This window comes from Anomaloglossus baeobatrachus, chromosome 1, assembly GCF_048569485.1.
Source record: "Anomaloglossus baeobatrachus isolate aAnoBae1 chromosome 1, aAnoBae1.hap1, whole genome shotgun sequence".
NCBI lineage: Eukaryota > Metazoa > Chordata > Amphibia > Anura > Aromobatidae > Anomaloglossus > Anomaloglossus baeobatrachus.
Genome location: NC_134353.1, coordinates 163,927,962 through 163,952,406, shown reverse-complemented (window position 1 = coordinate 163,952,406; position 24,445 = coordinate 163,927,962). Strand labels below are relative to the sequence as shown.

At 45.9% G+C, this 24,445-nt stretch overlaps 1 protein-coding gene across 2 annotated transcripts in view; it reads right to left on the bottom strand.

Moving 5' to 3' along the window:
• AGA (aspartylglucosaminidase) overlaps positions 1 to 22,641 on the bottom strand; it is a 41,349-nt gene extending 18,708 nt beyond the window's left edge. Inside the window, exons 1-4 of one of the 2 annotated variants that reach the window (XM_075334810.1) lie at positions 22,379 to 22,641; positions 20,729 to 20,882; positions 10,281 to 10,393; positions 6,794 to 6,906 (exon numbers count right to left, since the gene is read on the bottom strand). In XM_075334810.1, the coding sequence (XP_075190925.1) occupies positions 6,794 to 6,906; positions 10,281 to 10,393; positions 20,729 to 20,882; positions 22,379 to 22,553 (555 nt within the window). In that variant the 5' untranslated portion in view covers positions 22,554 to 22,641. The remainder of the gene's footprint in view (positions 1 to 6,793; positions 6,907 to 10,280; positions 10,394 to 20,728; positions 20,883 to 22,378) is intronic. The other variant, XM_075334819.1, reaches the window with a different exon arrangement.
• Between the last annotated feature and the right edge of the window lie 1,804 nt (positions 22,642 to 24,445).

Here is a 24,445-nt window from a genome sequence, read left to right as displayed (position 1 = left end):
TATATGTGATCGGATGTGTGCCTGCAATCGGATGTGTGTGATCTGCTGTGTGTGTGATCTGCTGTGTGTGTGCCTGCGATCCGATGTGTGTATCTGTGATTGGCTGTGTGTATCTGTGATCGGCTATGTGTGCCTGCGATTTGCTGTGTGTGCCTGCGATCTGCTGTGTGTGTGATCTGCTGTGTATATCTGCGAACTGCTGTGTGTGTGTGATCTGCTGTGTTTGTGTGTGTGATCTGCTGTTTGTGATCTGATGTGTGTGTCAGCGTGTCAGCTAGCAGCAGGGGAGAACGGTGTGCAGCACCGACCGGAGATCACAGGGAGGACCTGGGAGCCACGCAGACGTCCTGGTCTGGTGAGTATGAGTCTCCTGGGAAGTGGGGGGGGGGTCTGCTTTTTTGGGGGGTAAACTTACTCCCAACCGTGTTTCTCTAAAAATAAGACCTCCTCCAAAAATAAGCCCTAGTTCTTATTTGATGGGCAAAAAAAATATAAGACAGTGTCTTATTTTTGGAAAAACACGGTACATTGTCGGGTAAAATTTACTGCACAATAAATGCCATAAAAACAAAATTCGAAAAAACAACGGTGCAATTGTAGCTTTTCCACAATTTCACTCAACAATAATTTTTTGATTTACATCATATGGTAAAATAAATGGGTCATTAAAAACTCATCCAGCAAAATAACAAGCTCTTATATGGCTATGTGGCTGGAAGAATAAAAACTAGGCATCTTGGAATAAGGGGCGGAAAGAAATGAAACTGGGATAAGGAAAAGATGGCCAGCTACGAAGGGGTTTATATTATGGCTGAATAGTGCACACTATTTAAATACTGTTCTACAGTCATACGCCTTGCGAAAGTATTCGGCCCCTTGAATTTTTCAACCTTTTCCCACATTTCAGGCTTCAAACATAAAAGGTAAAAAATTAAAAATTTTATGGTGAAGAAATCAACAAGTGGGACACAATTGTGAAGTTGAACTAAATGTATTGCTCATTTTAAACTTTTGTAAAAAAATAAAAAAAAATGAAAATTGGGTCGTGCAAAATTATTCATCCCCTTTACTTTCAGTGCAGCAAATTCACTCCAGACGTTCATTGAGGATCTCTGAATGATCCAATGTTGTCCTAAATGACTGATGAGAAATATAAGCCACCTGTGTGTAATCAAGTCTCCGTATAAATGTACCTGCTCTGTGATAGTCTCACTGTTCTGTTTAAAGCACAGAGAGCATCATGAAGACCAAGGAACACAACAGGCAGGTCCGTGATACTGTTGTGGAGAAACGTTTAAAGCCGGATTCGGTTGCAAAAAGATTTCCAAAACTTTAAACAGCCCAAGAAGCACTGTGCAAGCGATCATATCGAAATGGAAGGAGTATCATATCACTGCAAATCTACCAAGACCCGGCCGTCCCTCAAAAATTTCATGTCAAACAAGGAGAAGACTGATCAGAGATGCAGTCAAGAGGCCCATGATCACTCTGGATGAACTGCAGAGATCTACAGCTGAGGTGGGAGAGTCTGTTTATAGGACAACAATCAGTCGTACACTGCACAAATCTGGCCTTTATGGAAGAGTGGCAAGGAGAAAGCCATTTTTCAAAGATATCCATAAAAAGTGTTGTTTAAAGTTTGCCACAAGCCACCTGGGAGACACACCAAACATGTGGAAGAAAGTGCTCTGGTCAGATGAAACCAAAAATCAAACTTTTTGGGCACAATGCCAAGCGATTTGTTTGGTGTAAAAGCAACACAGCTCATCAACCTGAACACACCATCCCCACTGTTAAACATGGTGGTGGCAGCATCATGGTTTGGGGCTTCTTTGATTCAGCAGGGACAGGGAAGATGCTTAAAGAAGTTGTCCAGTTACCAAAACTGATTTTTTTTTTTCTGATAAATCTTGCTAATATGTGCCCCTCAACACATCTATTATGTTTTTTCAGCAAAATTACCTTTTATTGTGCACTAGCAACACACGGTCATTGCTGGCTCCAGCTCTGATGGGGTTAATCTCTCCTCTGACTTCCTGTGTTCAGTTCCTACAAGTCCCAGAATTCTTTGTGGCTCTAGGGCGGTGTCTGGCTTATCTAACACACCCACTGTGTCTAATACACCCACTCTGCTCTCCACCCAAACCCTCCTCCCTGCCTCTTCCCTGTGGATGCACTGAGATCAATCATACAGAGACAGCAACAGCTCTACACAGCCAGGGGAAGAAAGTGTGTGTGCGCGTATATACAGTGTGTGTGCGTATATACAGTGTGTCTGCGTATATATTACAGTGAGTGTGTGTGTATGTGTATGTCATACTCACCTGTCTGCAGGGTCCCGGTGCCATGCCTGCTTCCAGCCCCTGTCTCGGTACCGCCGCTCTGGCTGTGTGCAGTCTCCCCGAGGCACGTACGAAGCTTGCAGGACCTGGCGGTGGATCACCTGATGCAGTCACCTGACGCATCAGCTGATCGATTCTCGTGGTGTCGCCGGCTTTTTCGCGCCCGGCCGGCTATCAGCTGATCCTGCCGTCAGGGGACTTCATCAGCTGATTACCGGCAGCTCCTGCAGTGATGGGCCAGGATCAGACTCCGCTGCAGGAGCTGCCGGTAATCAGCACAGATGTGAGTATTTATTTATTTTTTTTTTGCACTGATGCTTCAGCTGATTGTATAAAAGCCGATTATACAATCAGCTGATGTGTCATGTGATTCACGTAGTTTAACCTGACATCATCTGATCGCTTTGCCTTCCAGCAAACCGATCAGATGATATTGGATCCTGATTGGACGGCGCGGGACCCTGACCCAGGATTACTGCGGAGGGGGGTTTATTTCAATAAAGATGGAGTCACTAATTGTGTTGTGTTTTATTTCTAATAAAAATATTTTTCTGTGTGTTGTGTTTTTTTTTTTTATCATTACTAGAAATTCATGGTGGCCATGTCTAATATTGGCGTGACACCATGAATTTCGGGCTTAGGGCCAGCTGATAATATACAGCTAGCCCTAACTCCATTATTACCTAGCTAGCCACCCAGCATCAGGGCAGCTGGAAGAGTTGGATACAGCTCCAGAAGATGGCGCTTCTATGAAAGCGCCATTTTCTGGGGTGGCTGCGGACTGCAATTCGCAGTAGGGGTGCCCAGAAAGCTTGGGCACCCTTCACTGTGGATTCCAATCCCCAGCTGCCTAGTTGTACCCGGCTGGACACTAAAATTAGGCGAAGCCCATGTCATTTTTTTTTTCTTTTTGGGTAAAAAACTGCATACAGTCCTGGATGGAGGATGCTGAGCCTTGTAGTTCTGCAGCTGCTGTCTGCTCTCCTGCATACAATGAACATTTTGAATAAGGAAATGACATCAGACCTTTTTTTTTTTTTTCATCAACAATCTTTAATGGCATTGTGCACTGATTAAAAACGCAGTGAGCAAAAACGCAGCAAAAAAGGCACCAAATCGCGGCAAAAACGTGACATGCAGCACCGCAGGTGACAGAGCAGAGCAAGTTGGTGACATGCTCTGCTCTGACACATAGTGTGCTGCATGTCACTGTATCCACTCTGGGACTTGTTGTGCAGGTGACCGGATGATACATGTCACTAACTGCCCCACTCTGTGATTTCTGCTGCATAGTACCAACTGTATACACTCTCACCTGCACAACAAGTCCCATAGTGGAGACAGTTAGTGACATGTAGCATCCGGTCACCTGCACAACAAGTGCCAGAGTGGAGAAAGATAGTGACATGCAGCACACTATGTGTCAGAGCAGAGCATGTCAGTGTCTCCACTCCGCTTACCTCACAGCCCGTACACGCTGCGATGGATGCAGGGGGACACAGAACAAGTAAATCGGCCGACACTGGAGTCATCTGATTACTTGGGATGAATTGAGCAGTAAAATGCTCTGGTGCTCGATGGGCGAAGCCCATGCCGATTTTTTTAAAAAAAAATTCATTAAAAAAAAAAAAAAAAAAAAAAAAAAAAAAAACACATTGTTTGTGGGCTCCCGCTGCATTTTATATTGCTAAGGGTAACCAAAGCAGCTACTGGCTGCTAGCCCCCGCTGCTTGGTGTTACTTTCACTGGCAATAGAAATGCAGGGAAGCATTTTTTTTTTTATAAAGGTTTTTCCCTGAAAACATTTTTAAGAAAATGACGTGGGCTTTGCCATATTTTTGTATGCTAGCCAGGTACAGCAGGCAGCTACGGGCTGCCCCCAACCCCCAGCTGCCTTGTTGTACCCGGCTGGGAACCAAAAATATAGAGAAACCCTTTTTTTTCATGAATTTCATGAAATAATTAAAAACAAAAAAATAAATGATGTGGGCTTCACCAAATTTTTGAGTCCAGCCAGGTACAACTAGGCAGCTGGGGATTGGAATCCACAGTGCAGGGTGCCCAAACTTTCTGGGCCCCCCACTGCGAATTGCAGTCCACAGCTGCCCCAGAAAATGGCGCTTTCATAGAAGCGCCATCTTCAGGCGCTGTAGCCAACTCTTCCAGTGGCCCTGGTGGCAGGTGGCATGCTGGGTAATAAGGGGTTAATACCAGCTATGTTTTACCAGCTGGTATAAAGCTCGAGATTCTTAATGTCAGGCCAAGTTTAACCTGACCATTAAGAATCTCCAACAAAGGGTTTTAAAAAAAAAAAAAAAAACACATCACACAGAGAAAAATACTTTATTAGAAATAAATACACAGACACAGTAGGGACTCCATGTTTATTACTCCCTCTCACCCCTCCACGATGGAGAGATTTCTGTACTGACCATGCCAGGGGGGGGGGGGGGGGAGAAGAGAGAGAGAGGGGGGGAGAAGAGAAAGAGAGGGGGGGGAGAAGAGAGAGAGAAGAGAGAGAGGGGGGGAGAGAAGAGAGAGAGGGGGGGGAGAAGAGAGAGAGAAGAGAGAGAGGGGGGGAGAGAAGAGAGAGAGGGGGGGGAGAAGAGAGAGAGGGGGGGGAAGAGAGAGAGGGGGGGAAAGAGAGAGAGAGGGGGGGAAGAGAGAGAGAGGGGGGAAGAGAGAGAGGGGGGGGGAAGAGAGAGAGAGGGGGGAAGAGAGAGAGGGGGGGGGAAGAGAGAGAGGGGGGGAAGAGAGAGAGGGGGGGAAGAGAGAGGGGGGGGAAGAGAGAGGGGGGGGAAGAGAGAGAGGGGGGGAAGAGAGAGAGGGGGGAAGAGAGAGAGGGGGGGAAGAGAGAGGGGGGGAGAAGAGAGAGAGAGGGGGGGGAAGAGAGAGGGGGGAGAAGAGAGAGGGGGGAGAAGAGAGAGAGGGGGGAGAAGAGAGAGAGGGGGGGGAATAGAGAGGGGGGGAGAAGAGAGTGAGGAAAGAAGAGGGGGGGGGAAGAGGTGCTCTGTCACAAACTGTCTCCACTCTGTGACTTGTGGTGCAGGTGACAGAGTGCAGACAGTTGGTCCCATGCAGCAGGACAGATGGCAGAGCACAGCGGTGACATGCCTGTCAGCGTCTTGCTGCTGGGAGGAGCACACGATCACACTGCCCGACACCGGCCGCTCTCCTGACATCACAGCAGAGCGGGCGGGTGGACAGTGTGATCACATACTTACGTGCAGGGGGGGATTCAGCTGAAGAACCCCCCCCCTGTACTGCACACTGGCGCCCCGTGCCTCACCATCTGCAGGACGCTCAGCCGGCTCCACACTGACGTCCTCCGGATCCTCCCCTCGATGCTGAGCTGTGATGTGCGGTAGTCACCGCCCACAGCCCTGTCACTCAATCTGAGTGGCGCCGGCATCCTGTGACGTACCAGTCTTGTTTGAGAGCCCGGAAATGCCGGGACGTCAGAGGATGCCGGCGGCCACAGCTCCAGGGGGTCATGTGACAGGCACTGAGCGTGCAGCATAGCGCCGCTCAGTGCCAGAAATGGAAATACAAGCCAATGGAGAAAATACCTAGAATTGTAAGTAGAACTCATACAGAAAATAAAAAAAAAATGGGTGAACCACCCCTTTAAAATTGATGGAAGGATTGATGGACCCAAATACAGGAACATTCTTGAAGAAAACCTGTTGGAGTCTGCAAAAGACCTGAGACTGGGATGGCGATTTGTCTTCCAACAAGACAATGATCCCAAACATAAAGCAAAATCTAAAATGGAATGGATCACAAATAAACATATCCAAGTGTTAGAATGGCCAAGTCACAGTCAAGACCTGAATCCAATCGAGAATCTGTGGAAAGAGCTGAAAACTGCTGTTCACAAACGCTCTCCATCCAACCTCACTGAGCTCGAGCTCTTTGCAAGGGAAAAATGGGCAAGAATTTCAGTCTCTCGATGTGCAAAACTGATAGAGACATACCCAAGCGACTTGCAGCTGTAATCGCAAGTCGGTGGCGCTACAGCTGTAGTCGCAAGTTTGTAGATGGCGCTACAAAGTATTAACTCCAAGGGGCTGAATAATATTGCACACCCCACTTTTCAGTTATTTATTTTTTACAAAGATTTACAATAAGCAATAAATATCGTTCACCTTCACAATTGTGTCCATTGTACAATGCTCAGACGGGACGGGCGCATCATCACCACGTTTTTAATCATTGTTACAATAAAGAATATCTTTTACATATTCCCTGATTCGTTTTGTGTGTGAATTGGTGATATTTAACTATGAATCAGTTGTATATCCATATTTACTATATCTATGGGGTAGTGGGACTATCGCTCAATCTTGAGTGACCACTGAATTTAGTCCCTTAATATCAGATATATGAATCCTGGCTGAATATTTGTTGTATAGACTGTATATAATATGTAGATCACCAATATTACTTACCCTCCGAAAGTTTGGCTGACATTGCTGATCGAGCCACTTCGAATAAATGGATAACGATCTATTGGTGGTTAAGTCTTCGCACACAAAACCCATACTCTCAGCAAACAAGGACGCTAAAAATGATATATTTCACAGTTAGTCTGGTTTTAATTGTTATTATACTGCATTTTCTTGCTGCCTCATAAACTGGACGTTCACATTACACTTTACAAAGTACAATTCAAATTCATTTTAAAGACATTAGACAGCACTTTATGGAGCCACAAAATGTGGCGTCCAATGTCACATCAGTGTCAGGAGGGAGAGGAGCAAGAACAGTCAACTTCTCTTCACCGCACGCTACAAAATAAATCTGCGTTTATCCTAGTAGGAACTTGGTATAAAATTTAAACAGAACCCTTACACCTCACGCTTCACAAATAAATATGGCTGAATCACACTATTAGAGGGCTTTACTTACATTACTCATTTTCACATGCTTTATTTGCGCGTGGCATTTTGTAGCACCACATTCTAACAGATCCATATTTGAAGCGCATAAAAGTAATATTTTTAATCTATTTTTTTGTGTGTATACTAGTTCCATTTCCTCTCACTCATTTTGCAGATACATTAAGAAAAATTTACAAAAACTGCAGAACAACCCTTCGACAAGAAACGGAACAAATATGAATGAAAAATGGACAACATAAAAGATGGAGAAGAAACTAAAGAAAGATCAGTAGTCTCATACAGAGATGTGAGAGCATCTGCGAAGCCATCCGGGTGTACGCGTGCCGACTTCAAAGAGGAGTAGTGTACATGACCGGAAGTGTGGACTTTGATCATGCTCAGTGAGTTTCTCTGAAGACGTGACACGTACACCCGGCCTCAGAGACCATCATTGCTGAGGGGACAAAAGCTGCGAGTGTGCGCAGCTTTATATAACGCTGGCAAAGCTGGCTGCTTTTTTAAAGCATGTTATCATGCCCACAGGGGTGTGATAACATGCTTAGTGGGCCGACTAGTCAGGTGAATCATCGCCCCTGCAACTAGTCACAGGCCTAATTAGCATAGGGAAAGCTAACCTTATGTTGTTAAATTCTGTTTTTTGACAATAGCATTAGACAGGGATGGTTAGGCAGAATTTGGGCCAACACATGTGCCTGCTGCTAGGTTAGAGGGCACAAGAGACCTGACAGGTTCCCTTTAAAAAAAAAAAAAACCTCCTGAGTTGCTTTGGCTGTATTTTATTTGGCAATTTTCCATCTGTATTGTGAAGCGCTGCCAGGTCAACCTTGCTGCATTTGGATGAATCTGAGCAGACAGTATAGCCCTGTACACATCGGAATTCAACCTGCTGCTTCTATCTTCAGTCACATCATCAATAAACACTAGTGAGATTGAAAGCCATGTATCCCTAAGCATCGAACTGCCTCCGCCATGTTTTACAGAAGATGTGATGTGCTTTGGATCATGAGCCATTCAAAGCCCTCTCCAAACTTTCTTCTTACCATCATTCTGGTACAGGTTGATCATAGTTTCATCTGTCCAAACAATGCTTTTCCAGAACTAGGCAGCTTCTTTAGATATTTTTTTGCAAAGTCAAATCTGGACCATTTGTCTGATTAATGGCTTGCAACCTGTAGAGAACCCTCTGTATTTGCACTCATGAAGTCTTCTCTTTGTGGTAGAGTAAGAGACTCGTGTGAACGTTGAGTATTTGGTGAGATTTTTACCTCAGTATTTGTAAGCCACGGAGTGGGTAAAAAATGCAGAAGTTGAGCACCTGTTTCTATTTTACTTTTCCTCTAACGGTTCCACCCCTGGTTTTTGCTTACAAAACACTGAAGGGGGTGTAAGGAGGGAGGGGGGGGGGGGGGGTGGAAATCACCAAATACTCAATGTGTGTACAACATGGCCTTAGAGTCTGCAACGCCTGCCTCCTGGAGAGAGTGTTCTTCACTTGGGTGGATGTTGTGAAGGGGTTTTTCTTCATCATGGAAAGGATTCTGCCATCATCCACCACTGTAGGCTTCCGTGGACATCCAGGCCTTTTGAGTTCCAAAGCTCACTAGTGCTCTCCTTTTTTCGCTGAATGCTCTGAAATGTTGATTTCACCACTCACTATCTCTCTGCTAGAATATTAAGTCTAATGATGGTCTGTTTCACTTCCATTTAGAGCTCCTTTGATCTCATTTTGGGTTCCCAGCAACAGTTTCCAAATGCCACACCTGGAATCAGCTCCAGACCTTTTCCCTGCTTAATTGATGAATTAATAAAGGAATAACCCATACATTCCATTAGGCCTCTTTCACACGTCCGTGTCTCTGGCATGTGTTTGGTCCGTTTCCTCACAAACCGGAGACACGGGCACACGTAGACCCATTTAATTCAATGGGTCTGCGCTCACGTGGGTATTCTGCCATGGACCGTGTGTACGCGTGGTCATACGTGTGCCCGTGTGCTCCACACGTAGACATGTCCGTTTTTCTCCGGCATCATGGGTGTCACACAGAACGCAAACAGACCACAAGGAGGTGTTCCGTGTGACACTCGCCGGAGAAAACACACGTGTCTGAGAAAATACTAAAAAAACTTTACTCACCTTCTCCGGCACTGCTGTCTCTGCCATTGCTGTCACTTGCTTCTGACCGCCGCTCATTGCATATCCATTTCACTGCGGCCGGAAGCAGCAGCAGCGGGGAGTCGGCAGGACCGGAGACCGAAGATCAGCACCACGCACAGCGAAGCCAGGGACAGGTGAGTAGAAAGTTCCTGTTCTCTGTGTGTTATCACGGATAACACATGGAGAAAACACGTGTGCCATAAACACGGCTCACAAAGGGCAAAACGCAACTTTGACACGTCCGTGAAAAACGTGCGTGGTTTTTCACAGACGTGTGAAAGAGGCCTTAAAAAGCTTTTCAAATATATGTCCAATTACTTTTGGTCCCTTGAAAAGAGGCAGTTACATATTAAAAGAGCTGTAATTCCTAAATCTTTACTCCAAAGCATGTAAATACCTCAAAATAAAGCCGAGTCTGCACTTTAAACCTATATTAATTGTATAACTGAATCTTGAATACGTTTTGGTTAGCAGCTAAAATGCCAAAACTTGTGTCACCATTCAAATATTTCTGGACCTAACTGTGCGTGTGGTCCCCACACATCCACAATTATGGCCTTGCACGTCACTCGAGCCAATAATGTGATGTTTAAAGGTGACAACATAATTAGGCAGAGGGAACAAAACACCGATGCTTAAGAAAACAAGAAAGAATTGGTACTGCAGGTAAAAAAAAATATATAGGATTATATTTTACATTTAGAAATCACACATTGTCTGATACGCAATGTGCTCCAATTTATTTTGTAACTAAATTTGGTAATTACATGATAAAATATAGCACAGGGTTCATACAGATTAATTTGTGAGTTCAAATAGCAGTGAAAAGTCTTCACTAGATCCGAAAATATGAGGTAATAGTAATTCAGAATTATGTACCTGATTCACCAACTAGAAACGTGTGCTTCGTGTGCTCCATGACCGCTCTGGCCACACCAATGGCATTTTTAATTCTTCTAAGATTGGCCACTGCGCCGACTTCCATTGTGTTTCTGAAATAAAGACAGCTGAAATCAGGTAGACTGGAATGTCTCTGGGAATTTTGGCCAGGGCCAATAGTTTTAGGGCAACAATTCATGAGAAGTGCATATAATCAATATGTAGATTGAATACCAACGAAAGGTTAAGGTCAGCTCAGATCCTTAATTGGTGTCCCCTAGAAGGCAGAGTTCCCCACGCACCCACCAACGTACGTTTCACCTAGAAGACGAAAATATCCCAATGCGCGGCTTCTCCCTCCCTGAAGAAGCCGCGCATATTGATTATATGCACTTATCATTAATGCTGCTATTGTGATGCCCTGGACTAGTCAGGTCGTCCCAGGTAGTCACACACACACACACACCCTCCCCGAGTAGGTGACAGCAGCTAACCAAGAAACCCTTGTCACCACCCTCCAGGTTTGATGTCCACACCAGGGTGGGGGGCGGAGCCAGGCTGTTGGCTCCGCCCACCAAGGAGTTCACAGGCCTGGAGGCGGGAAAGACACAAGTTCAGACAGAAGTTCTAGAGCAGTGTGAGGAGTAACCTTGACAGTGAAGGACGAGTTCAAGGGCAGACCTGTGACCAGGCCTGCCACAGACTGCTCCGGTGGCTGGGTTGGAGCCCAGTCACCTTTGGCAAGGAGGCAGACGGTGGTGGTCGCCTACAGGAGCTGGGATTACAGTCGGTGGAACCGTAAGGATCGGGGTCGGGCGATGGCCCGCCGGTACCGAACTGGGGAACAGGAGCACCAGGAGGGGTTTCATAGTTTTTAAGGTTGAAGGGAGACTCTAAGTCCATCTAGTTCAACCCGTAGCCTAACATGTTGATCCAGAGGAAGGCAAAAAAAAACCCAATGTGTCAAATAAGCTCCAATGGGGAAAAAAAAATCCTTCCTGACTCCACATACGGCAATCAGACTAGTTCCCTGGATCAACACTTTGTCATAAAATCTAATATACATAACTGGTAATATTATATTTTTTAAGAAAGGCGTCCAGGCTCTGCTTAAATGTTAGTAGTGAATCACTCATTACAACATCATGCAGCAGAGCGTTCCATAGTCTCACTGCTCGTACAGTAAAGAATCCTCGTCTGTGGTTATGATTAAACCTTCTTTCCTCGAGACGTAGCGGATGCTCCCGTGTTCCAGTCGCAGGCCTAGGTGTAAAGAGATCTTTGGAAAGGTCTCTGTACTGTCCCCTCATATATTTATACATTGTGATTAGATCCCCCCTAAGCCTTTGTTTTTCCAAACTAAATAACCCCAAGTTTAATAACCTGTCTTGGTGTTGCAGCCCACCCATTCCTCTAATAATCTTGGTCGCTCTTCTATCTACCTGTAAGATTATGCTATTTATAACCTTCTATACTTTTGCTATCAAGAAAAGCATCCATTCCTCTCTTAAATTCATTCAGTGAGTTGGCCATCACCACTTCCTCAGGAAGAGAGTTCCAGAGCCTCACTGCTCTTACCGTGAAGAACCCTCTTCTATGCTGATGTAGGAATTTTCTTTCCTCCAATCGACGAGAATGCCCCCTTGTTCTTGTCATAGTCCTTGGTACAAACAGATCATGGGAGAGATCTCTATATGGCCCTCTGATATATTTGTACATATTTATTAGGTCTCCCCTAAGTCTTCTCTTTTCTAGAGTAAATAGACCTAATTTTGATAACCTTTCCGTGTATTGTAATGCACCCACTCCATTTATTATTTTTGTAGCCCGCCTCTGAACCCTTTCAAGTTCAGTAATGTCTTTCTTGAGCACCGGCGCCCAAAATTTCACACAACACTCCAAGTGTGGTCTGACGAGTGATTTGTACAGAGGGAGAATGATGTTTTCATCTCGTGCCCCCAGACCTCTTCTAATGCATCCCATCACCCTATTTGCTTTGGTGGCTGCTGCCTGACACTGGGCACTCCAATTTAGATTCTTATTGACCAAGATGCCTAAGTCTTTTTCCATGTCTGATTTCCCCAGCGGTTTCCCATTTAGTAAGTAATCATAGCATCTGTTTCTCCTTCCCATGTGCATAACCTTACACGTATCTGTGTTAAACCTCATTTGCCATTTTTCAGCCCAATTCTCCAATTTACTCAAATCCATCTGTAGTTGCAAACTGTCCTCCTTTGTGTTAACTACCTTACATAGTTTTGTATCATCTGCAAATACTGATATTTTACTCTGTAAACCATCCACCAGATCATTAATAAATATATTAAATAGTAGGGGGCCCAATACAAACCCCTGTGGCACGCCACTAGTAACCCTGGCCCAATCCGAGTATGAGCCATTAATAACCACTCTTTGTTTTCTACCACTAAGACAGCTACCTACCCATCTACACACATTTTCCCTGAGCCCAAGCTTTCTCATTTTACTTAGCAGTCTTTTATGTGGGACAGTGTCAAATGCTTTACCGAAGTCGAGATAAATGACATCCAATGATTCTCCTCGGTCCATGTGAGAGCTTACATCCTCATAGAAGCTGATCAGGTTATTTTGACAGGAGCGATCCTTCATAAATCCATGTTGATATGGAGTTAAACAATTATTAACATTGAGACATTCCATAATAGTATCCCTTAAAAACCCTTCAAACATTTTACCCACAACAGATGTTAAGCTTACCGGCCTATAGTTTCCAGGTTCCCTTTTACACCCTTTTTTGAATATTGGTACCACATTTGCTAGCCGCCAATCCAGTGGAACAGACCCAGTTTCTATAGAGTCTTTAAATATAAGGAATAGAGGCCTGTCTATCACATTACTTAACTCCCTTAATACCCGAGGGTGAATGCCATCAGGGCCTGGTGATTTGTCAATTTTAATGTTACTAAGTCGGTTCTGCACTTCTTCCTGGGTTAGGCAGGTCATACTTAATGAAGCGTTTACATGATCACTCTGCATTTCCTGTGGCACATGCTTTTCCTGTGTGAACACAGTTGAGAAAAAAGTATTTAAAACATTTGCTTTTCCCACATCGCTTTCTATGATTTTACCCTCATTCTTTAAAGGGCCAACACCATCAATTTTAATCTTTTTTCTGTTTATATAATTAAAGAATAGTTTGGGATTTGTTTTGCTTTCCTTAGCAATGAGTCTCTCAGTTTCTACTTTTGCTAAATGTATTTGTTTTTTTTACACATTTTATTTTTTTCTCTATATATTTTTTAATGCTTCTTCGCTGCCTTCTTGTTTTAGCTTTTTAAATGCCTTTTTCTTATTATTCATTGCCCCTTTTACATCCTTATTTAGCCACATTGGTTTTCTCCTGTTCCTAGCCCTTTTATTTCCGCATGGTATGGCTCGCTCGCAGTGGGTGTTTAATACAGATTTAAAAATTTCGCACTTATTTTCTGTGCTCCCATTTTTGAGGACATTGTCCCAATCAATTTGGCGAAGGTCTTCTCTAAGATGATCAAACTTTGCTTTCCTGAAATTCAGCGTTTTTGTAACCCCCCTCCAAGGCACCTTACTGAAACACAAGTGGAATTGTATTATATTGTGGTCACTATTCCCTAGGTGCCCATCCGCTCATACGTCTGTTATTCTATCTGGCCTGTTGCTTAAAATTAAGTCGAGAAGGGCTGCCCCTCTAGTTGGGCCCGGCACAAGTTGGGACAGATAATTATCCTTAGTTACTGACAGAAGCCGGTTTCCTTTCTGAGGTACTCAGACCCAGTACAAAGCCCTGAACCGACAGAGCCGAGTCACATCAACTGATTGAGGACTGGACTTAAGGACCTATCCCACACAAGACCTGTTAGAAGACAACAGCCCAACCATACAGGGTAAAGCCACCGCCAAGGCATAGAGACCCAAAGGGCCAGCGTCTGCACACAAACAGGCTCCTACGGTATATACCAGTCAGGGAGCGGACTACCGTTGCTTAGGCATAGGAGTCAAACATTCATACAAAGAGGTGCAGGAGAAAGGCGGAAACCACCAACCTATTCTGGGAGAAGCTGCAGCCGGCTGCGGGCCCCGTTCATCACCCCATTTGGTTTACCGGAAACTCCAGTGTATTGTGTCATAGGGAGTACACCAGTGCCTTCGGGCCGCGCACCGCATCAGCACCCAGCACGCACCCACTCCCACGCCTCAGCACCTCCCTCGGACCCCCGGGACCATCACTCCCCTACCCACGGAGGGGTCAACACCAAGCTGCGCAACACGTCCCCGGGAGGCCTAGTTAACGGCAGCGGTGGTGTCCATCTATTCACCACGACCCGTGGGTGGCGTCACGAACTTACATTCCAAACCAAACCACCGCTGCCCCGGCCGTGGAACTCCCCGTCAAGTCCCTGCGTGTAGTGCCAACATCCTTGCAGAGCGACGTGACCCCCGGGTCCGTGAGAAGCTCGAGCCACCACCCACTGTACGAGCACGGATCCGAGCGGCTCGGCGGTCGCAGCCAAGCCCACGGGGCAGTACACTATGACTGCACTTTAGCACTTTACATAGGAAGGCTGCTGCGTTTTACATGGCCTTTTATATGGAAACTATTCCCAGCGATTTGCAGAATTAGCCTCTCTTTTGTTACCCATTGTTTGCATTTAGCACTTTACCATCATTGCTGCTATATTTTCATGTTGACACCCTATAGGCTATGTGCCCACGCTGCGGATTTACCGCGGATTTTGCCGCGGATTTGCCGCGGATTTCCCGAAAATCTGCAGCAGCGGCACTTTCAAGCCATTTCAATGGCATTTTGGAAATGCTGTGTCCATGCTGCGGATTTTCCGCTGCGGATTTGCCGCGGATTTTGATCCGGAAAAATCTGCAGCATGTCAATTGTTTGGTGCAGATTTGGTCCGGATTTTTGGTTTTGAATGGGGGAAAAAAAAAAAAAATTAAATCCGCATCAAAATCCGCGGCAAATCCGCGGTAAATTCGCGGCAAATCCACGGCAAATCCGCACCCGCAGGCAGAAAAATCCGCAGGGACATTCTAGCGTGGCCACATAGCCGTACTGGGCAATTGCAACAATTTTGTATGCACATAGCACTTTTTTGATACATGCATTGATGTGTGGGCAAAAGCAAAAAAAGTCACAATCTCCTTGTATACAGCTATCCTAATTTGCCGAGTCTCATTACAATTTTCCATACCTTTGGTATCCCCTAGTCACATTTTTTACTCACATATGTTTTTTAGATGTGTATGTTTTCATCTGTTTTTGCATTTTGTCACCATATGTATTTAAATATATAAAATCTGAAAAAAATACTATTAAGAAATAAAAAGAATTGTTTGATTACACAAAAAAAAACTCCTTTCTTCTCCTGTTCTTGCATTATCCATGGAGTTTGTGTGGGTGGGGTGATTTACTATACCCCACCATTTGACTAATTTTGACATGGTTAGTTTGAGACTTTGTTTGTTAATGATTTTAATTAGATGTAGAAACTTGGCACTCAAGATCAATGTGAATAGTGTTTTTTATTGTGAAGAACTTGTAGAACCAGCACAAGCACAGACATTTCGGTCAAAAGACCTTCATCAGTGTGCGTGCAGAGGGTCCTCAGAAAGTATAGCAACTTGGCAAATGGCGTAACTGGGTATTACGCTGTGCCCACGAACCACTATTCACATTGACCTTGAGTGCGAAGTTTCTACTGGAGATGGTTTTGGACCCTACTTGAGCAATACCCCAGAAGTGCAGTGTGTATATCCTAAGTCAGTTTTTCAAAATCTGCCGTTTCTGGAAATAGTCGGAATTGTGTCCAGGATATTCTACCAGAAACTGGAGCAGCACAGAACAGAATTAGGCTGGATTCGCAAGGCCCTCTGTCGCAGTCTCAGCTTGGGCATGAAATCATAAAGGGGTGTCCACAGTTTTTCATACGGCTATACGAGTGTTCATATTTTCTGGCTTCAGAAACACAATATTAATGCTATTGGAACATTATTAGATGCTTTAGTTTTGCTTTAGTGCAATACGTCTGGTCAGACTATCCTCCAGCAATTAACACTCCTTTCTTTCAGACAATTAGTCCTTGGATGCATTTGCTAAATCCAGCCGAATAATAGGGATGTGAAAAATACCGCGGCCTTGTTTTGTGTTAATGTTGAAGCTGGCAGAGTGTCAAAATTTTAAGAAAGAATATTTATTAATCAAATCCTGAGGCCTAGGAACTATTATATACTCTAAATGTACGATCCTCAGAGAATTTTTTTTTTTTTTAGTTATAAATCACCAGAATACACTATCCTCCTCATTGTGTAGATAATAGACACATTTATCTGCTTATTTTCAATTAATTGCTTTTTTTTTTTACATTATTAAAAGGGTCTTTCTAAGAGGTGCCGTCACTAACCAGTCAGTGCTGGCCATGTCAGGCTATGCAGAGATTGACAAATTGCAAAAAAAAAGTACATGGACCGCTCCAGTGCAAAACTATGAAGCAAATGTCCATCTGCAATTGACTTCTCATGCCATATCGGCATGAGAAAACAGTCGCAGCATGCTGCATTTGGCAGCGAGTCTCAGCTCACGTGCATCCATACAAGTGCGTGTGAAACATCGGACTGCACTCGGATGACACCGGAGTGCAGTGCAATATACAGCTCCCTCTCCTCTGCAACTGTGATCCGATCGCAAGATGGGATCACAGTCGCATGACCCTCAGCTCACGCTGGCAGCAGAGCGGGAGCCAAAGGTCATTAGCATTAAACATTAAGTGGAACCGAGGCCAGAGACAGAGATGCTTATTCCAGTGATGTGTCACTTAGCTGTTTGTTGTCATTTTGATAAAAATCCATATTTTATCTGCTGCAGATCTAGCAGTTATACAGAGCTCATGAATATGCTGGACTACATGGCAGCACTCCAACTAATGGTAATCTCCTGCTGATTAGTCAGTGATTTTATTAAATCTACACTTAGCAGCCCAGTAAGTTAAACACCGCTGGAATCAGGATCTCTGCCCATACATTATGCTGCTCTCAGATTAAGTGGGAAAACCCTGGAGACAAATTCCCTTTAAGGGGATAAGTTTGGTAGTGTTGCTCTTCAGACATGTCATGCGCAGAAACCCTACAATAGCATTGCCAAATACCCAGGTGTATGTCTATTTTTAAGGGTGCTTTATACGCTGCAACATCGCTAGCGATGTCGAGCGCGATAGCACCCACCCCCTGTCGTTCGTGCGACATTTGGTGCTCGCTGCCGTAGCGAACATTATCGCTACGGCAGCGTCACACGCACATACCTTGTCAGTGACGTCGCTGTGACCGCCGAACAATCCCTCCTTCAAGGGGGAGGTGCGTTCGGCGTCATATTGACGTCACTAAGCGGTCGCCCAATAGCAGAGGAGGGGCGGAGATGAGCGGCCAGAACATGCCGCCCACCTCCTTCCTTCCTCATTGCCGGTGGACGCAGGTAAGGAGATGTTCGTCGTTCCTGCGATCTCACACATAGCGATGTGTGCTGCCGCTGGAACGACGAACAACCTCATACCTGCAGCAGCAACGATATTAAGGAAATGAACGACGTGTCAACGATCAACGATTTTTCACATTTTCACACTCGATCATCGCTCATTGGTGTCACACGCTGCGATGTCGCTAATGGCGCCGGATGTGACCCTGACGATATATTGTTAGCGATGTCGCAGCGTGTAAAGCACCTTTAAGGCTCAGCACATGGAGACAATCTGTTGCTACATCCCCAAAACAGTGGGCATCCTGACAGACCGGTGTATCCCAAACGCCGGTCCTCATGGCCCCAACAGGTCATGTTTTCAGGATTTCCATAGTATTGTACAGTTGAGAAAACCTGTGGAAACGTATGATGCCTTGCCAATAATTCTAATTATCTGTGCAATACAAAGGAAATCCTGAAAACGTGATCTGGTGGGTACAGTGAAGACTGGAGTTTGAGAAATGGCTCGTGCATGTGACCATAAGTTTGATACAAGTGCGAGTTCTGGATGCATATTGCTAATCCCTGCCAACTGTTCCTGCATCTAGTAGCATAGATAAAGAGATCTTTTGAAAAAGTATTTCTAAAGATCTTTTATCCTATGGCAATGAGTCCAGCGACTAGTAGCAAGGGCATTAGTTCCCTTGGTTAGTCGGCCCCCTTAGCATGTCAGCATTCTAACATGCTAATAAATGCGCCACGACAGAGGCATGGTTGCTCTCACCTCTACTGTCACCACTGGTTTTCAGCTCAGTGTGCATGATCAGAACGTAACAGGACTTCCGGTTATGTGCACTACACCAGTTTGAAGCAGGGACGCATACACTCGGCTTCATAGTGCGCATAACCGGAAGTCCGGGACTTCTGAACATCTGAATATGTGCACTGAGCCAAAAACCAGAGGTGGCAGCAAAGATGACAGTGACCATGCCTCTGACACTGCACAATCATTAACATGTTAGCACACCCACAAGGACATGCTTACATGCCAAGGGGGCCGACTAGCCAAGGAAAGTAATGCCTTTGCGACTAGTTCCTGGCCTCATTAGCATATCATAAAGGATCTTTAGAAATAATTTTTCTGAAGATCTCTTTATCTCTGCTACTATAGGCTGGGACGGTTAGGCAGGGATTAGCAATATGCACCCAGAACTGCTCGTGTTTCTGGGTGCATATTGCACCTGACAGGTTCACCTTAAGTTTATGTTTCGAATAGGGATGAAGGAGCACCATCATGCTAAGGTGCTCAACACTCGTGTACAGAGTATAATGGAAGTCAATGGGGAACTTGAGCATTTTTCAGGAAGATTTTTCAGAGAAATACTTGAAATCCTTTAGAAGACCAAAAAGGGGTAGAATAGGATGTCCTTAATTAGTAGGCCAAACTATATACATCCATAAAAATTAACTTTTATTACGTAATTAATTAAAACAACATCACATTTGAACACAAAACAATTACACACAATGTGCGTATGATGTGTGATCAATACACACTAGGCTGGAGGTATTGGGATCTGTGATCTGGGACTAATGTGCAGTTGTGGAATGAAGATAGAAGTAGCTATCCAAAATAGGGGACTCCGGTGGAATTGCTCACCCACCAATATCACATTTGTCCCACAAAGTCGTTAGGTGCCCAGTCATGATGTCCCTTTAGGCCAGGCCAGGGTGCCAAAAGTTTACACCGCGGTACCTTGTGCTCTACAAAGTAGTAGCGTACACAGGACCGCAATGTAAACTATTGGCACCCTGGTCTGGCCTAAAGGAACATCGTGACCGGGCACCTGACGACTTTGTGGGACTCTCTCTATGGGGTGGCGCTCTGAGCAATCAGGATGCGACTGAGCCCCTGATAGCTATCTCTGATTCCCCTAATGAACCCCAATAATTAGTGGTGGGAAACACGTTGAGAAGAATAGATTCTCCTAAATTATACAATACCGGGGCTTGCCCTTAACAGGAACTCGGTTATGGGAACGTACACCCAGAAATGTGGATCCTCCATGTAGCCCAGGAGGACTACCACCTAACAGTAATGTACCCCATTGATACGATTAATGTGACTTTATCGTTTATGTCTAATAATATCAGGCTATAAATATCAAATATATTGGTGACCTGAGTGACAAGTTCTCATCAGGAAGAACTATACTTGACGTATTCCCATTCTGGTGTGAATGTTATGTGTACCAGGTTTACTTGCACTAGCAATTTTTTGGAGGTCAGTGGTGGGTCTCTTATGAGGTAGTGAGGGATAACCAGGGACAGCCATCGTGGAATGGGAGCACCACACATTTCGGGAGCTTAAAGCCCCATTGTTAGGACTGAATAGAGGGAGAGCAATTCCCCCAGAGTCCCCTATTTTGGATAGATACTTCTATCTTCATTCCACAACTGCACATTAGTCCCAGATCACAGATCCCAATACCTCCGGCCTAGTGTGTATTGATCACACATCACATGCACATTGTGTGTAATTGTTTTGAGTGTTCAAATGTGATGCTGTTTTAATTAGTTACATAATAAAAGTTATTTTTTATGGATGTACATAGTTTGGTCTACTAATGCTCGAGATCCCCATTGACTTCCATTATACTTGGCACACAAGTTGAGCCCGTCCGAGCTGCTCATAACCAGTAACAAGCAACTTTTCCACCATGTACATTAATGTTCTGTTGCTTTGGGCCATTTGTTACCAGATGAAGGCTACAAGTGTGTTTTTTGGGCATTTCCCTCTTTATGGTTGTCTGATAATTGCCATAAACACTGTGTGCACAATCTCACTTCAGACATACGGTAGATATCGACTGCAACAGGAAAAACAAAACACGGCATATTTCATCGGGGTCCATATGTACATAGATATTCTTCCCAAAAAAACACTGCAGGATCCAGATGAAGAGATCGTTACCCATTCATGATCATGGCATCCAGTGTTGTTTCTCCAGATTCATCAGGGCTTCCTCCATATCCCACGGTGCCATCACACTGGTCCACTTCACACTGGGCACAGCCCTTCTCAACTGCATCCAATGGAGATCCACCGGCCGCGAGCGCCTTCCAGGCTGCATGAAAGAAGTGCACCGCCATAGTCAACGCACACAGAAAGCCGACAACATGCACATCTGCTCATACATTGTGAGCCACCAGAAAAGCTCCAGCCAAATATGATGAACGAGTCTCTGGGACCCCATTTACCATGCACTTATCATAAACCATGGGGTCCTGTGGGGTGACCTGATTCTGTATGAATGGGTATAACAATAGGTGCAGGGGCTACAATCACACCCGGGCCCTGGCGCCTAGAGGGCCCAAAAAGTCCTTTTGGCCTATATGAAACGACCAATGATATTATAGACTTCCAATAATTGGGGCCCTACTGGAGCTTTTACATTGGGGCCCATGACATTCAGGTTACACCATTGTATACTGTAAATACATCCTAGTATATACGGTCAGGGTCTGTAACCAGACGCCCCATTAATAGTTTGTGCATAAGGCAAAGCTACATCGATATAGTGACAAAGTCCTGATCTGCGGCCTGGTCAGATGACCGTCACTTGGCACAAGCCACCAAGTAGTGCCATCTCCAAGCTACTGCGTGGCGTAAAAAATCTCTGCCCTCAGCTGGACATGGGCTATTGTGTAACTAAGACCATCGGCTATGGAGTTATTGGCATCGGAAGCCCCCCTGTAGCTACTGAACTGCACTGAGTACTGCACCCCTTCAGCTCTGAGCTAATGATGGGCGCCCAGCCGCGAGACTAAAAAGGTGGGCGCCCAGCCGCGAGACTAAAGGGGGTGCACAGCCGCGAGACTAAAGGGGGCGCACAGCCGCGACACTAAGAAGGTGGGCGCCCAGCCGCGAGACTAAAGGGGGCGCCCAGCCGCGAGACTAAAGGGAGCGCACAGCCGCGAGACTAAAGGCAGCGCACAGCCGCGAGACTAAAGGCAGCGCACAGCCGCGAGACTAAAGGGGGCGCACAGCCGCGAGACTAAAGGGGGCGCACAGCCGCGAGACTAAAGGCAGCGCACAGCCGCGAGACTAAAGGCAGCGCACAGCCGCGAGACTAAAGGCAGCGCACAGCCGCGAGATTAAAGGCAGCGCACAGCCGCGAGATTAAAGGGAGCGCACAGCCGCGAGACTAAAGGGGGCGCACAGCCGCGAGACTAAAGGGGGCGCACAGCCGCGAGACTAAAGGGGGCGCACAGCCGCGAGACTAAAGGGGGCGCACAGCCGCGAGACTAAAGGGGGCGCACAGCCGCGAGACTAAAGGCGGCGCACAGCCGCGAGACTAAAGGCGGCGCACAGCCGCGAGACTAAAGGGGGCGCACAGCCGCGAGACTAAAGGGAGCGCACAGCCGCGAGACTAAAGGAGGTGCCCCCTTGTGGTCATGATGTCAGGAGATGGGCGTTTGGGGGGGTACTGGGTGTCCTGGCCATACCTGCCACCACTGCCTCCCCCCACACCACTCTGCTGGCACCTCCCACCCCATCATTACATGGCAGGACCCTCCTGCAGCCCCCACCCAGCACAGCGGCTGCCTCCGTGCAGTTCACCTGCTTGTGTCGCGCTGTGGAAGGGCCAAGTGTTGACGACCAGGGGCAGCGCGGGCTCCGAGTACACGGCGCAGAGCTGAGCCGCCAGCACGTACAGCACCGGGGAGCCGCCCTCCATGTCTGCCGGAAACACAGCAGTGTGCGCGGCGCTGAGGGAGGAAGGGCGGCAGCTCATAAGGAAGCGGCTATCTGGCCGGAGTGCACAGCGGAGTGCGGGAGGGCACAGACATGTCAGGCAGGGGATAAAGTGTCAGGAGAAGGCACATTACTATAAGGACCAGAGATCTCACACGGAGCCCAGTCTGCCAGAGGCTGCAGACAGTGACAATGTGGCGTCAGTACAAACCACCATAGACAGAGCTGTGGAAGGCCGTGTTCACATGGCACTGTAACCCCTTCACCCCCGGGCGGTTTCCATTTGTAATTTTTTCGTTCCCTTGTTCCGGGAGCCATGACTTTTTATTTTTCCGTACATATTGCCATATGCAAGGTTATTTTTTGCAGGACATGTACTTTTGAATGAACCCATTAGTTTTACCATACACTGTACTGGAAAACAGGAAAAAAGAATTAAGTGCGGTGAAGTTGAAAAAAAAAAGTGTAATTGCACGATTGTTTTTGGAGTTTATTTTTTTATTTCCAGTGTTCACTACATGGTAAATCTGAGCCGGCATTATGATTCCCCAGGTCGGTGCGAGTTCACAGATACCAAACATGTATAGTTTTACTTTTATCTAAGGGGCCAACAAAAGAGACGTTTGTTCAAAAAACGAATAGCGCTTTTGTCACTATTTTCGGAGACCTGCAGCGTTCTCATTTTTCAGGATCTGGGGTTCAGTGATGGCTTAAGTTTTGCGTCTTGAGCTGACGTTTTTAATTCTACCATTGTTGGGTAGATGTGATGTGTCGATCGCCTGGTATTGCATTTTAATGCAACGTTGCAGGGACCAAAAAATCTTACTTCGGCGTTTGGAATTCTTTTCTCACCACGCCGTGTACCAATCAGATTAACAGATTTTATGTTTTGATAGATTGGGTATTTCTGAACGCGGCAAGCGAAACCAAATATGTGTATTGTCTAAAGGGAACCAAACATCAGCATTTTCCTATATAAGGTGCAGCCAGTGCAGTACTGGCACTATCAGGCACAGGCTGTACATACCATTAGTGGGCAGCTCGGGTGTTTAGGCTGTGAAATTCAACTTTATAAAGTTTGAAAATTCATGCACTTTTTGATTGATGTGTGCACCTCGCTGCTAATGTCCGGGCGGGTTATGCATGTGTATCCCTCTCACTGGCCGTATGTAAATTTCTAATCTTCAGTTACACGGCGTTGGAGTTAGCGCCTGCGCATAGCGCTCATCTCCGGCGCCGTGTTTCTGAAGCCCACAGTATTATGGTGCATGAGAGGGCGGCGCATGCGCCCTCGCTTCTTCAGATCTGTTGTGATTGCGGGAACGTGCGCGGTCACAACAGGACTGGAGAACAGCTGATCTTACCGATTAGCTGCAGCAGACGATATCGTAGGAGACGTCTGTTGCAGCTAATCAGGGTAAGATCAGCTGTGCTCCAGTCCTGTTGTGACCGCGCACGTTCCCGCAATCACAACAGATCTGAAGAAGCGAGGGCGCATGCGCCGCCCTCTCATGCACCATAATACTGTGGGCTTCAGAAACACGGCGCCGGAGATGAGCGCTATGCGCAGGCACTAACTCCGACGCCGTGTAACTGAAGATTAGAAATTTACATACGGCCAGTGAGAGGGAGGAACAGGCGGGGGGGGGGCGGGGATACACATGCATAACCCGCCCGGATATTAGCAGCGAGGTGCACACGTCAATCAAAAAGTGCATGAATTTTCAAACTTTATAAAGTTGAATTTCACAGCCTAAACACCCGAGCTGCCCACTAATGGTATATACACAATGTGCCTGATAGTGCCAGTCCTGCACTGGCTGCAGCTTATACACAAAAATGCTGATGTTTGGTTCCCTTTAATAAAACGTTATTTTATTCTCAATAGGGCAAAAAAGGGTGATTTGAACTTTTTGGGTGGTTTTTTTGTAT